Here is a 15227-nt window from a genome sequence, read left to right as displayed (position 1 = left end):
CACCATTTTTCTTGAAAGGACCACACAGTCTGCACTATGCACAAATACACCTTGGATCTTAGGCTAATATGTGAAAATGAGAGCTTCAATATGCTTTGACCTGCACTTTGTTTTTTGCTCTGTCCTGTTATAATTGTCCACATGGAAACAGTGTATATTCTGCAGCACTTTCTTAGAAGCTGGAAAATAATTTCCTTCCACTAGCAAACATACTATTTGGGCTGCGTGACACCACAGAAAAAGCCAATGCAGCTTTTCATTTACTGCTGTGTCTGCATGTTAACATGAAGAAGGTCAGTAGGAGTGTACACAGTACTGAGAAAATGAGTAGTTAATTATTGCTAGACTGCAAGAAGGGAAAATACATGATTTATTTTGGTTTAGAAAACTGCAAATCATGAGAACTGCTTCTTTTTTGGGACTGTTTTTTGTGGAAGGGCACATGTACAGTAAAATTTGCAACGATCATTGGAGCCTATTCAATGCGCTTTGAGTACTACAGAAAAAAATCCCCTCTCATCAGTGGGAACAATCTCAACAAATGAAGTGCAATATTCAGCAAGAAAAATCCCATATTTCTTGCTCATGTGTATAATCTGGCAACTTGCCAAAATCTTTTGCCATATTTACTCCTCCTGAAGTGTTTGTGCTTGAGAGTTTCATTGCATCATCAACAGTCAATAATGTTTCAAAACCAAGCTGCATTTAGACCAAAATGTCAGATTTGCTGTTCACGGCACAAGTTTTAATAATTTCAAAACTTATCAGCATACAACAGCAGGCCTAAACTTAGTACAACGAGGTGTTTCTGTTGGGATGTCAAAGCACTGTTTAAAACTTTCCTCCAGTCCTCCAAAGGCTGAAGTTACATTTGCAGTTCATATTCCAGCTAGAATAAATAAGTAAAATATATTCATATTACAAAATAAAGATAACTCTTTTAAAAACATTCTAAGAACACATTTTTATCAAATGTTTTGTCCCAACCTTTCTATCAGAACAGGTGGAACAAAACTAGCAAATCAGTTCCTCTTGAAAAAGGCGGGCTAGTCCCTCCCAAATACTAAAAATTATATAAAATTATGCATAATTATAAACATATCTAACAACTTTGTGTCACTGTGTTGAAAAATAATAGTTGCAGGCTACAAAAGTAGCAAAAACTCTTATTTACAGAGGAAGATAATAAAGAGTCCTGGGAAGCACAATTTGGTACACTCAACTTCACCTGTTACTAAGTATCTAGAAGAAGAGGCATTCACTATCCTAACACTTTAAAGACATGACCAATCAGCCCACTTAATAACGTGGAACACAGCAAGTGAAAAGTAATGATCATTAAAACCAACATATACCATTTTCAGAGTTTAGGTTCACTTCAGTAGTATTCAAAAGATATGCACTGCTGCAAATTCAGGCAATTACAAAACTTATGAAGCTGTTTTGCACTGGAATGAACTAGAGAGCACAACCAACAGACATGTACAGTTCTATAAATGTTAAATAATTGAGTTCATGTACTCAAATGTTTTGCAATGTTTAAGTAAAAAGAAGGCAAAAGGCTCAGCACCTGACAGCAACAGCCACTGTTCTGAAACCGTCTAACATTTTTCTAGGCAAGATCCTGACTCAGCAAATTGCTCAACTTCACAAAGTAAACGAGTAGCAGAGATTGTCTTATCTCCTAACTCCAAACTAAGTAATTTAGTATCCTCTGTCACATCATTTATCCCGAAAGAGTGGTTTAATAATTGCTTCACACTACCATGATGTATGTTTTTTAAGCATTTGTGTCACCAAGTGACAGAAGCAGCATTATTGAACAATTTCCAGTCTCTCCTAAAACTGTTTTTTATCTAGTCAGTTATAGATGGAGTATATGCATTTAAGCAATGCTCTATTTCCACTGGAAAGGTATTTTAGGCGAAACAACTTTGCTGAAACTGTCTGATGCATCAGTATATTTTGTTCAAGAAAACAAAAACCAAGGATCCCTCATTTCCACAGTCTCACTGAAGAAAGGTTTAAGTGATAAAAACCTCTTTGTTCTTCAGTTTAATTGATTCTTCTTTTCCTAGCAAACACTGAATTAGCTTTGTGACACTGTTCTGTGCTATATAGCGAATTCTGTTAACATCCCTACAGTGAACGCGTACACTCACTCTGGCTTCAGCCATGTGAAATCACCCGAGAACTCAAAGGAATCAAATATGGTCACATTTTCCCAGCAAGCAAACTGAGAAAACTGTAATGCTTACAAGTGATAATAGGAGACTAAAAAAAAACCCCAAACCTCAGAGGAGGAAACATGTCTGAATGGGGTAGGGGGAATGACAACAACACGTAGAAAAGGAATAGCAAGTTAGAGAATGGTGATTTGGAAAAGAACACTGTAAACAGAGTCTTTCATCTGCCTTAATACAACTGTGTGATGTCAAAAAAAAAATCATCAAACTAACATTTGCTAACTTTATAAATAATACTCACTCTTCATAACTTATATGATCCTGCAATGGTCTTTAAAATGTTGTGTACCATAATGAAGTGCTAAAAATAAATAAAGAAGATAGTATATTCAAGTTAAATGTCCATGCTACACCTGTGCTCAAGAACAACAGGTTATAGACTGTAACTATAGGTTATATACTGTTTCTTTCTTTTGAAATCTGAAAACACACAGTTTATTCAGAACCTATTATTAAGACAGCCATCCAATTTGGGTAAAGATTTTCAGTAGGGGCAATCCTTTACTCGCCTGTTCTAATGATCATTATGGTCACCATGAAGAAGTGCTTTTTAAAAAAGATTCTTTAAAGTATCTGCTTTTCTATCCCAACATTTGCTGCTAACCTCCTGTATCAGGTGTACCAGTCAAGGCTGGCAGCAAGGGAGGCAGGCTGCAGGAGCTGCCCCATACTGGCCACAGACAGTTCCAGCTGGCTCGGTAAAGGACCCACTGCAAGACACAGCTCAGCCCAGCAGCCAAGTGGATGGCACCTTTGTGAAAACACCAGACAAGCAGAGGAACGAGAGGAAAAACGTGAGGAACAGCAGTATGAACAGCGAAGTCAGAAAAGAAGGTGCAGGAGGAGGTGCTCTAGGCACCAGAGCAGATACTCCCCTGCAGACCCTGGAGAAGATCATGCTGGAGCAGATATCCACACCACAGCCTGGGGAGGAGCCCACACCTGAACAGTTGGGTATTTTCTGAAGGAATTGCAACTCATGAAGAGCCCACACAGGAGCAGGGGAAAAGCGTGAGGAGGAAGGAGCAGAACTGTTACAAACTGACTGTAACTCCCCCATCCACCACTCAGGGGACCGGAGGGGAGGACACAGAAGAGTCAGGAGTGAAGCTGATCCTGGAAAAATGGAGGCAGGGGGAAAGTGTTATTTTAATTTTTGTTTCTCAGTATCCAAATTCATTTTAATTGGCAATAAACTACATTAATTTTCCCCCAAGCTGAGTCTGTTTTGCCTGCAATAGTAACTGGTAAGCAACCTCCCTGTGTTTACTGGACCCAATGAGCTATTTTCTCCCCCTGTCCCATGGAGGAAAGGGAGTGAGAGAGTGGTAGGGTAGGCAGCTGGCCAAGGTTAACCCACCACACCCACTTGCAAAACAAATGAAAAAAAGTACGCATTGGTTTAAAAGGAAGAAATTTTAATGTAAAAATTTACACTCACCATGTTGTATTCTCTGCACTGATCCCTCTCAGTATATACTTCTATCATGTTTTCATAATAAAACCACAAAAAGTAATTTTCAAACTAGAGAGGAAACTGCAGCGGTCTGCATGATTTATTCTATTCATAATTTATTCTACAAGTATTTACAGATTAACAAAAAAAATAATTTCTCTTCCCTTTTCTCAAGAAAATAAATATTTCAATTCTAAACTCAAGAATCATTCAGTGCTCTAACAGCCTGTGTGCTATGCCTCAGCATCCACTGTCAAAACTAGCATGTTTTTATCTCTTGGGATTCCAACCAGTAACCTTTGTTGCTCCTCATGTGCCCATACAGCATATTCAGAATTCTTCTCCAGCGACACCCAAAGACACACTTCAGTGAAAGAAGAAACAGCTGAAGATCTCCATCTTCAGTTTTGCCTTGCAATACACCCAGCCGCCAACATTACTTTCTTCCAAATGGATCAGACCACACTTTTAACCCTACAAATCAAATATGAGAATACCAGCAGTTCATAACTAGACTGTTGGAGGAAAAAAAATAAAAACTGGTCTGCTTCTCCAGCCTTGTGTACAAAACAATGAAAGAACCTAACAATTTCTGCACCAAACTCACAACTCTGCTTAAGCTTGCAAAAATATTTAGAAAGACAACCTCATCTTGATCTTAAGCTTCAGATAATAGAAAAATCTATCACACCTATAGGTAAGGTGTTCTAATACTGTTGGAACAATCAACTAGAATTGCACCTTGCACTTGAATTTGTTTAGATTTCACTTTCAACTAGTGGATCTCGTAACTTCTCATCAGCAGCTAAATTTAGATGAGAAAGTTATACTGAGGAGAACTGATCATCAAGTACCTGCATCTTCAATAAATGAGGCAGTCCAGTCCTCTTTAATGTTTAATAAAAAAGGTAGGTTTATCAGACTTCTATTTCACAATGCCCTTCCTCCTCCTCTTCAGCATTTCACCACTTTCCTGGAAAGTAAGTCCTGCACTGATGATTTAACTGATACGTGTAGTAAGGACATGACATTAATCCTATTTGGTTTTCCCCTGCTGCTGATGTTACACTTTTCTAAAAATAGGAATACATTACACTTTAACATACTCAGATATGAACTGTTTCATCAAGACAAGCACTCTCATGTCTTTGAAAGAGAAGTGCCAACTATTACCACTACCAGTTCCATTACCTATGGAACAAAGAACTCTCAAGGATAGTTTGCCATACTTTAATTTTATTCCCCTCATGTGCTTTTCTACACCTTCCATTGGCAACAGCAGGGATCGAAAAGCTATTAGCACTGCATTCCAAATTTGCCTTTACCTGTAATGGTTTTCTGCCTTACTCTTCTCCCCACGAGGCTGGAAGGTACTGACAAAGTGCTCATAAATTGTGTTTCAGCTGAGTTGCAAACCAGTATTCCACAAAACCAGGGTGCAATAATGTATTCTTTACAGCTACAGTTCAGCTCGCCCATGGCTATTTGCTCAGAGCTGGTTCAGAAGTTAATTTCTGTTGTGGAAACTGGCATTTGTTTAATAAAATGCAACAATAACAGAATCTCTGCAACTTATTTAGCCAGTTAAGTCAAGTTAAACCAGGTTTCATTAAATCCATAATTTTCAAGTGAATCATTACCCTGAAAAAACAATTTTCATGGTAAGTTTATTATATATGTATTCTTTGATTGTATTCTTCACTGTATTATTTAAATCCATATAAGTATTCAGGTCTTACTTCAAGAAGGTCTTTAAAACAATCAATGCAAACACACAAATCAAGTATACCTGCAGGCTGAATATCCTCTTGAACAACACCAGCTCGGTTTATTGACTGTTCTTTCTCTGGAAAAACAGAACAAAAAGGACACTACTGAAAAAAAGAAAATAACAGACATATTGACTGCACCAAATAAAACAATATTGAAAATTTAATTCATTCTGGATGCTACAAAGAAAAATTCTGGTGAGTATCCACCTATACAATGCAAATGTAGCATTCACACTTTTCTGAGAAACTAACAGCTAGTTTGTTTTGAGATATTACAAAAATAAGATAATTATCTTAAAGTAATGACTACTGTTTAATAAAAGATGCCAAAATACCCTCCATGATCCCATCACTTAAGGAATGATTAATACTTTTAGGAGCTATCACTCATATGCTCAACATACAACTCTTCAAAAGATTTATTCTTTCTAGAATCAGTGATTCCCATTTTTCAGGCCCTGGAAGATCTTGCATCTTACAAGTAGATTTCATGACAGCATCTATCGAATTACTGCTTGTAAACTTTGTGAAATTAAGTATCAAAGGGATATTTTTCCATACAATGGACCTGTCTCAGGCTTTTCTTTTTTCTTTGAAAGATTCAACCACTTCCAAGAAGAGAAATGAACAAAACTATATTATTTCCCCTTATTAAATGCCTCTCCTTTTTTTCCCCTTCCAGTTAAGCACTTCACCACTGTGGTATTTCAAAGCAGGAAGTCACAGCTCAGCTGGATTAGCCTTTTGTCTATACAACTTAACTTTTTAAGCCTTTAAAAAATTGTAGGGTGCACATTCTCAGGGAAAGCTCAGAACTAAGATCATCTTAAAACTGAAATTTTCAGCATCCTATCCCACTGAGAATGCACAGGACCTACATATTATTAGGCTGTCTAGGTACAAGCCTAACACTACTGGAGAGTAGCAGGCATATCACATGGGGGCAGGCACTAGAGGCAGATGCAGCTTTTCCAGTTCTGTTCACTGAGCATGGTAATTGCCTTTTTAGCAGACAAACTCTCAGGGAACTGTCATTTCAAAGGAAAAGGTACAAAACCCAGACAGAGAAAACAGAATAAATTAGGGCAAGGAATCAGGCTTATTGCAGAACCTGAAGGAGAAAGATATTTAGGTGGAGACTAAGATCAGAAGAAAAGCTGATCCTCATTTTGGTCTCTGAGAGGTCTGGGAATGCACTTGGGGTGAAAAGAAAGAGCTGTTAACTGGTCAGGCAAAGAAACCAGTGCAGAGAAGTAACAGATGAGAAATACAGAGATAGGACACAGTCAATAGGGAGACTGGTGTGGGACCTGGAGACAACCTGGAAAACAGGTAAGCCAAAAACAAGACAATGAGGAAGAGCCAGTCTTGATGAGAGGACAGCCACCTCACAGGATGGGGAAGGAGCTGAGTCTCACAGTTCAGCAAAATCACAAAATCTACTATGAAAATGCCCCAATATCAATCCAAATAGCAGCTGCCAGCCCACTGTTTTAATTAATCCAAGTGGAAGAGGTCTGTGCTGAAGACCTCAAAGTTTCAACACTGCCACTAAACTAACTACATATTTCATATGAGGAAACAGTCTTTTTTAGAGCTAGTTACAGACAGGAAAATACTAGAAACATCAAGGCCACAAACCAAGGTATTCAAAATCTACAAAATGATAGCATTTCTGAATGAAATGAAGTCAAACGCCTGCATGCACAATTTAAGGTTCATATTAACAATTTGACTACATACAGTTTTTCCAAGTATCTTCTATTTTATTTGTTAAACTGCTAGGGACTCCTCTGAAGATGTGTGAGAATTGTGCAGAAAAGTCTTCTTCCTGAACATAGTGTGCCTCATTCATGTAGAATTAGGGAGATACACAAGGAAAACAAGATTGAAGAAAGAAAAAAATAGATTTTTGTGTTTACATACTTGAATATCACACCAGAGAAATAAAACCTATTCTTGCATTTTGCAGGATTACTATGCGATGCTAATCCAAATGTCCAGCTTCAGGCTCAGTGTCCCAAAATGCAGAAATACTGAGTATTCACGCACAGCTCAAACCAATGGGGGTGTAAGCTTCTCCAGAAGTTGTCATACAGCTTACTAGACTGTGCTCTGAAAAACCAAATCCTTTATACACCAAAGGTTAAAATACTTCTGCTCAGGTACCACAACTGTGAAATTCCACTTTCCTGTCTAAACTATTATGACAACAAACGCTTGTCCTCTCATACTGCAGTGATGAGCATCAAGAAAAGTACACAGGAAATTAACAAAGGTGAGATCAAAGGAGAGTTTGAGCAGCATGCAGTAAGTAAAGTTTAGAATCAGGTATTAAATAGCAAGTTTAAGAACTCGCTAACTGTGCAACACTAATGTGCTAAAAGGAGACTAAAAAAATCCCTAACCTGCTAGGGAACATTTGCTCATGTAATTCACAAGTACAAAAGAGGACGTTGTCCACTAGTTCTGTCCTTTTGTTAATGCTGAGTCACACTTCTAATATTATATTTTTGGAAAGTGCACCATAAGCAAAAATTAATTAAGAATAAGGTTTTTAAATGGCAACACAGAGTAGAAAACGCATCTTTATGGGCAGCTTCCAACTTCACACACATAGCTTCCTTAAATAAAAACTTGCTCGCAAGTTAAATTTTACTTCAGCTTTGATGAAAGGCTGAAGTCCATCCAAGAAGATCAATAAGTTTGTTACCATTTTTTTTTCCTCTTCCTAGAAATCTCTTCAATTGTCTCAGCAGATTAACCACACGCATCTTCAGGTTATCATCAACAGCTTGCTTAGTTTAATAAAAGTTAAAGCAAGGGGATGAGGCTGGTTATAGCAGAACTTTTCCCTGCTTCCTTCAGCCGTAGTTAACACAAGTTTAGGGGTAGCAGGTGCTCCTGGAGCCTCAGAAGCTTCACTCTCAAAGCTTCAGAGGTCTTAGAGTGCTCAAGAGCTCCCTGGTTACAGAGTCAGTTCCAGGCTTGGTGGGGTGTTCTGGTTTTCTAGAAGGGAAGTGAAATTTCCTCAGCAGTCAGCTTCAGAGAAAACTCTGCAGACTGAGGCCAGATCCAGCCAATCATCGCAATTGGTAAAAAAAATCTGTTACCATGTTTTAAGTTAAACTTTTCAACTGCAGCTGGAAAACATAAACAGCTTAAAGAATCATAGAATAGTTTGGGTTGGAAGGGACATGTAAAGGTCATCTAGTCCAGCCCCCCTGCAATGAGCAGGGACATCTTCAACTAGATCAGGTTGCTCAGAGCCCCGTCCAACCTGATCTTGACTGTTTCCAGGGATGGCGCATCCACCACCTCTCTGGGCAACCTGTTCCAGTGTTTCACCACCCTCATCATAAAAAATTTCTTCCTTGTATCTAGTCTGAATCTATTTACTTTTAGTTTAAAACCATTACCCCTTATCCGATCACAACAAGTCCTACTAAAAAGCCCCTCCCCATCTTTCTTATAAGCCCCCTTACGGTACTGGAAGACTGCAATAAGGTCTCCCCGGGGCCTTCTCCAGGCTGAACAACCCCAGCTCTCTCAGCCTGTCCTCCTAAGGGAGGTGCTCCAGCCCCCGGACCTTTAACTGCTTCCTTAACTGCATCTCAACCCTCGTCACCGCCTCAGAGAACACCTGAAGGGTGTTCTTCATCACATGCTGGCCAATAACTTGAAACAAGCGTACGACGAGTTTAACTATTTTTTTTTTAAAGTATCTTTAGACGAGCAGAAAATCTCTCGGGAGTTACTCACCCAGAGGCAGCCCCCAGCACACCCGGGCTCCCGTCCCCGCCCCGCCGCGCCACAAACCCGCTCCCAGCGGCACTGCCGGGCCCGGGCCGCTCCCCCCGCCCCGCCCGGGACTCACTGTACTGCTCCGGCTGCAGGAGCGGCCGGAAGTAGATGGGGTAAAGGGCCGCCCCCACCACGGCCACGAACCCGCCGAAGATACCGAGCGTGCGGAACAGCCTGGCCATCGCCGCCGGCGGCCACAGCCCGGAAGCTGTGCGGGCCCCGCTTCCGGGACACCGGCGGACTCCGCCCCCTCCGGCCCGGCCCGGCAGGAGCGGCGTGGCGGCGGGCAGCGCCCCCGCGCGGGCGGGCGGCCGGGGCACAGCGCGGTGCCGTTACACACCCGCCGCGTTTCCTCCTGCCGCGCCTGACCGGGCGAGCGGCGGCGCCTGCGGGGCCGCAGACGGCAGCTGCGAGGAGCCCTTGCCCTGCCTCGCCACCCTAAAGCCACCCCGCGGCCGCCAGCGGGACCGGGGGGGCTGCCCCGGGCCGGGGCCGCGCTGGCCGCGCAGAGTCGAGGCGCGGGGGCGCGGGGAGCCGCCGCGGAGCCCCCGAGCTGCGCTGCCCCCGGGAGGGAGGGCGCGGCCCTGCGCCGGGGTCCTGCCCGGGGCGCGCCGCTCCCGGGACGCCGCCCGGTGCCTGTTGTACTGGGGGGCGCGGGGGGCTCTGAGGTGCCTCACAGCACGGCCGCGGGGGCCCGGCACTCCCCAGGAGTCTCGGCCGCCGGGTGTCGCCCGGCCCGGCCCCTCCGCGCCCTCCGCACCCCTCCGCACCTGCGGCGGCGACGCGGGGCCAGGCGCGGCCCTGCCCGGCCCGGGCGGCGGCCCCTCCTCCAGGAAGCCGGATCTGCCGCATCCTGGTCGGCGGGGCCGGCCGCTCAATCCCGGCCGCGCTGGGCAGCGCCGCCTCCGCAGCATCATGCGGCCCCCGGCTGAGCCCCCCGCCGCGCCCCGCCGCCGCCTCCCTCTGCTTCTCCTCCTCCTCCTCACGGTGAGTGGCAGCCGACCCCGCACCTGCCCCCGGACCCTGGCCCGGCCCTGCCCGCCGCCGTGGCGGCGGAAGATGGTGGCCGCGGCGAGGGGCCGGGCCGGGCGGCGGCGCCCGGGTGAGCGCCGAGCCCCGCGGGTGGGGGCTGCCCGGCACCCCGCGGCGTCACGGCGGGGCTCCGCGCTCGGCCGGGCCGGTGCGGGGCTGCGGGTTGTGAGCGGAGGGCGGAGGCGGGAGGCGCGGCCCCGGCCGGGGCCAGGAACGGGTGTCCGCGGGGTGCGCGGGGGGCCCCGGGTCGCCTCTCGGAGCAGCCCGGCGGTTGTCCGGTCTGGCCCCGCACCCTCGGCAGCATCCCCCAGGGTTACGCTGCTTTAGCGAGTTAGGGAACGTCAGGTCGTTAAATCAAAGTGTTAAAAAGCTTCCGTCCCAGGTGACGTTGAATTTCTGGATTTGAAAGAAGGGGGAGCCTCTGACATCTACTTACAGGTGCACGTGTGAGTATGGTGCTGCACTGGTTTACGGAAACAACTGCATTTTAGGGGCATCTACTAAACTACTTTTTCCTCTTTTATGCTGCTAAACACAAAATGTGGTTACAGTCTTTGCCTGTACCGTATTGATGCTGACTGGGAGCAGGTCAGCACCCTTTTTGTTGTGTCTCCTTTTCATGGATCTTAAAATCTATCATGATGTGGCAGGAGTTCACAGGTAAAGGACTACGGTTATCTTCAGACTTCATGCAAACAGGTGCAGTTTCATAGGGTTATGTGGAATTTCTGCAGAGGTGAACTCGGGGAGGGTAATGCTGAGATCTTATTCCAGCAAGTGGAAGAATGGTTTCTCTTCATTTCTGTAATATTACACTATGGAAATTTTTTACTTTCCTACCAATTGTTGTGTTTACCTCCCACAGTGGTTTTTATCCCAACATCTGGTGGGATGACTTGGACAAATTCATTCAGATTCATCAAGTTTTAAGGAAAAGATTAAGAAAAAAACTTTTACAGCTTTTGTGGCTAAGTTGCTCCACACAACAAAGCCTCTGTGTCTTTCTTGTTGAACTCTGCCTAGTTTATGGTAACATTTTGAATCCATCATAGCTGGCCTCTTTGCTGGGAAACTTTTATATTTAAATCTCATAATCACACTCATTGTGTAATCCTTTCATCCTCACTCTCTGTAGTCAGAGGTGATGCACCATTAACGCTGCCTTGTCGGAAATATTGGAGAGGGAAGAACTAGGGTTCCTCACTGAGTAGGGACATTTAGGTAATACACATGCTATGCAGTGTGCTGGGGAGCACTGTGTACAGGCAACCAAGTGGTAACAGAGACTTGGCCATGGTCTGGAAGAGTTTATGGTCTGCAGTCTCTGCCACAGCTGTGAGCATTGGTGCGAGGTTGCTCAGGAGTCTTTGCACTGTGCTCCTTACTGGATGAGCCTCCTGAAGGGTTTGTTAGGTGTGGTGTAACAGCAGACCCAAACGTGCTTCATGCATTTTTGCAGCATGTGTCTCAACTAATACCCATGCACCAAAGGATAGAAAGAAGAGTTTCCTGGGTAGCTCTGTGGGACCCAGTTAGCAGAACAGACACTAAGGGAAACACAGTAACACCAGCATGGCTGAAGCTAACTTTATGCATCAGTAGTTGGTACATCATGCTTACGTGCTCTAGGAACGTCAAGGAGTTTGTTCTACGTGGAACTGGATTTGGGTTGCAGAGCTTACTACCTTGGGATCCCCACCACAAAATTTCAGCCACGTTCATACACTGCTGCATCTTTGTTAATGAACTGTGCCAGACCCAAACTGTTTTGCTGGAAGCCAGCTTCCATATCTCTCTATTGAATAAAGCCCTGAAAAAACTGAGAGCTGGCTGTGTGCATTTTGACAGTAAATGTGTGTATGTGGTAAGCACACAGTGATACCACAATGGTTTGTAGTGTCTACGTGGTAGACTTCTACATTTTGTGACAACCACATGGCATTACTTCTGTAATATATTATCATCTTCCTCATGATATAGTCCCCGTATCACAAAGATTAAACTGTTTTCAAGTGCTCTTTGTTGTGAGATAAAAAAATATGTAAGAAATATGAATGATAACCATCAAGTAGAAGACGTTTAGAATAATTTGTGGTGCTGCTATGTGCTTTTAATGCTTTTAGAGGTATCCATAACCAAAGAATAATAATGTAGAAAACATAAAAGAATAGTATCTTTGTCAAGTCAAGCTCTAAAGGCTATTTAAATTAGTATTAAAATTAAGGTTCTCTCATCAACTTTTATATCCGTATTTGTGAATGTGTGTTACTACATGATATGGTGGTAACCTTTCCAATGGACACTAGCCTCCTATTCCTATTCGGTACACATCATTTTTACAATATCCATTCTATAGAATGGGAAATGAGGCAGAGAGGAGGGCTGTCACTCTGAAGAGACTACTTATTGTAGAAAGCTTGGATACTGACACTGTGGAGTGGTTTGCGTTTTTATAGCATATATCTTGGTGCTTACACACATGTTTGAGTGTTCTGCACATCTGGCTTCCATGTCTCTTGTTGGACACAAGAAGATAAAGAGCACTCAGTTGTTCTTGTGGAAAGTGGTTTAAGTGACACGTTCAGAAAGACCACTAAATAAATCTAGTTATCTAGAGTTACCCAGCTGCTAGCAATGATACCCAGCTCTCTCATCCAAATGTTATGTCTTCCGGCTTCTGCCTTAAATAAATTCAAGGTCTAGCGGTAAATAATCTCCTCGATGCATAGTTGTGTTCTATTTGCGACTCTAGAGCTCTTTTGTGCCTTTAAGAATGCAGGGATCCAGGGGAAAAATAGCATTTGATCACATAGTTAAATCCAAAGTCCTCATCTATAGTAACAAGGAACTAGTATAGGTAAACTTAGTTCTGACTTTTCCTAATATTTATACCTTCACAGGTTTTGCTGGCTTGATGTTTTTTCAGTATAGCTCTCAAGGAGTGTCAATATATTCTTAAGAAATAAAAAACAAAGTAGTTCATCGTTAGGGATTTTTAATGATCACCATATTAATTATGGGCAAGGTCTTGTCCTCCAGGTGCACAGCACATAATTCTGATAGTACTGACGATATGAATGTACTAACGAATTGGCTGAAGCTTTTAAATCTTTTGAGACTCCCAGTGAAAAAGCCATCAATCCAAGGTAGATATCCAAGATAAATTTCAGTTCGATTTGTTTAAGCTTAGCAAAGTTAAAAGTCACCCAAGACAGATCTTCTCGTTTTAAGCAATCTTAACAACCAGCTTCCCTGGTAATCCTAAGTGCCAGTTCTGAATATTTTAGACGGATCAGGGGATCTGGCAGAAGTGCTGTGCTGGTGGCTGGCCCTCTGAGCTGAGTAATCCTCAGTATTCTTGGCAGTGCATCAAGCCGGACGCTGACTGCAGAGCAGAAGGAAAAGAAGCTGGTTGAAACCTTAGAGACAAGAACTTCAGCATGGAGGATAATCCTGGTGTATGTCCAAGCACTCACTCTCGAAGTATGTTATAATGTACATAGCTGCAGAGAGCAAAAGTTGAGCGAATGCTGCCTGCTGGTTCTTCTGCTCAGATTTGTAAGTCTGTCTTCAGGATAGGAACATTTCAATAATAATTTCCTAAACACCTCATGAACATTAATTCATTTTCAGCAAACCACTGTGAGCTGCCTTAGTTGTTATTCTGCCCTTCAGGTACCTGCATGAGGGTAGCAAAATCAGCTAACTTTTTAAAAAGATACAGAAACATCAGGCTGCAGCAGTACTAGTGAACAACAATACGATGAATAAATGCCAGTACATTTTAGTATATACTCTTTAGGCCAGATCCTTGAAGCATGTTTAAACAGCATGACGTGTAAGTCAGTATCTTAGACCGGATTCCACTTGCGGAAGGGCTGAAGGGTACACCCTGCAAATACAGTTTGTTTGTAGAACCATGTGTAACTTTGAGAACTTGATATAGAGGAGTTATTACCATTATAACGTTGATGGTAGCTCTTCAGTAATCCACATCTACATCTACTTGCTGTGTGAAAGAATCCTGGTATTTTGGAGTATGGTATATAAACCTTCTGCTTGTGCAGCGTTCTGTTACTGCTGCAAGTATATTAGTAGTCACGTAAACTTAGATTCTCTGGTTAACATTGTTTGGGTTTTGTTTTTTTTTCCAGAACTTTGTACCATCCTTTGGAAAGGAGACATTACGGACAACGGCAGTTACTCCGCAGTTTGAACAAAACATGGATTATGTGGACTTTATTCATTTAAACATTTTAGAAAAGAAAGTTCTTAACAGTTCTGAGGTTTCAGTTCAATATTTATGTTCTAAGCCTTGTATCATCAACTTGGAAGCAGTAGCTTCCTCCGAGTTCAGGACTGGTGTACCAGTGTATAGAAGGAGATGGAAGGATGAGAAGAACCTTTATGTTAGCAGAACTCGACAAGTACATTTGAAATTTCCGAGCATCATGGTTTACAGAGATGATTATATCATCAGAAACTCAATAATAGTGCACAGTGTGATATTATATGCATGGATTAGCCACAAATCAGTTAGCAGCTATGATGTTGAGCAGAATGAAGACTACCAGGATGCAGTTGCCAAGAATTACACTTTTTTAGAAGCAGTTCCACCTTTTGAACGCCCATATAAGGACCACAAAGTTTGTCTTCAATGGGGTACTGACTATTTGTGGATCCTCCAGGCAAACAGGATACCTCAATGCCCTCATGAAAGTGGTAGGTGTAATGTCACTTTTTTCCTCAAGGAAACTAATGGGACCCAAATAGCATCTTTGGTGAGCTGTTAAAAAGTTCATACCTGTAGTAAATGTTGTGTAGAATGATTTACTTGACAAACATTGTTGCATACGTAAGGTTCATAACTGTAGGATTAGAGTTGCAAATGACTGAAACCGTCATGTCCTTCAGAGC

The 15227-nt window shown here is 43.0% G+C and overlaps 2 protein-coding genes across 6 annotated transcripts in view; one reads left to right on the top strand and one right to left on the bottom strand.

The window, feature by feature from the left end:
• Positions 1 to 718: 718 nt before the first annotated feature.
• On the bottom strand, positions 719 to 9864 carry SMIM20 (small integral membrane protein 20). 3 transcript variants are annotated; one of them, XR_012623047.1, is made up of 4 exons: positions 9352 to 9864; positions 7218 to 7320; positions 5492 to 5548; positions 3648 to 4176 (listed from the first exon to the last, which is right to left on the bottom strand). XR_012623047.1 is itself a non-coding variant. In XM_074822299.1 (3 exons), the coding sequence occupies exons 1-3, from the start codon at positions 9458 to 9460 to the stop codon at positions 879 to 881; spliced, it is 177 nt and encodes a 58-aa protein (XP_074678400.1). In that variant the 5' UTR covers positions 9461 to 9692; the 3' UTR covers positions 719 to 878. The 3 variants fall into 3 exon arrangements, 2 of the variants coding, with proteins under 2 accessions (XP_074678400.1, XP_074678399.1); XM_074822299.1 differs by lacking the exons at positions 3648 to 4176; positions 7218 to 7320 and adding an exon at positions 719 to 889 and having other exon boundaries at positions 9352 to 9692; XM_074822298.1 differs by lacking the exon at positions 7218 to 7320 and having other exon boundaries at positions 9352 to 9573.
• A 200-nt stretch (positions 9865 to 10064) lies between these two features.
• The window catches only part of SEL1L3 (SEL1L family member 3), a 37876-nt gene continuing 32713 nt past the window's right edge, over positions 10065 to 15227 (top strand). The window contains exons 1-2 of one of the 3 annotated variants that reach the window (XM_074822288.1): positions 10065 to 10265; positions 14465 to 15032. In XM_074822288.1, the coding sequence (XP_074678389.1) occupies positions 10194 to 10265; positions 14465 to 15032 (640 nt within the window). In that variant the 5' untranslated portion in view covers positions 10065 to 10193. Of the gene's footprint in view, positions 10266 to 10653; positions 10757 to 14464; positions 15033 to 15227 lie in introns of those variants that run through there. The other 2 variants (XM_074822286.1, XM_074822287.1) reach the window with 2 other exon arrangements.

This window comes from Strix aluco, chromosome 4 (genome assembly GCF_031877795.1).
Source record: "Strix aluco isolate bStrAlu1 chromosome 4, bStrAlu1.hap1, whole genome shotgun sequence".
NCBI classification, from domain to species: Eukaryota; Metazoa; Chordata; class Aves; order Strigiformes; family Strigidae; genus Strix; species Strix aluco.
The sequence above is the reverse complement of the archived record's forward strand: the minus strand, read 5'-3'. Positions and strand labels throughout refer to the sequence as shown.

What these genes read in the sequence shown, in the direction of transcription:
- SMIM20 (XM_074822298.1), bottom strand. Translation starts at nt 9,460, where the DNA reads ATGGCCAGGCTGTTCCGCACGCTCGGTATCTTCGGCGGGTTCGTGGCC. An exon ending in CCTGCAGCCGGAGCAGTACA is followed by an intron (nt 5,549 to 9,351) that starts GTGAGTCCCGGG and finishes CTGTTTTTCCAG; the next exon opens with AGAAAGAACAGTCAATAAAC. An exon ending in AGAGGATATTCAGCCTGCAG is followed by an intron (nt 4,177 to 5,491) that starts GTATACTTGATT and finishes TTTGATTTGTAG; the next exon opens with GGTTAAAAGTGTGGTCTGAT.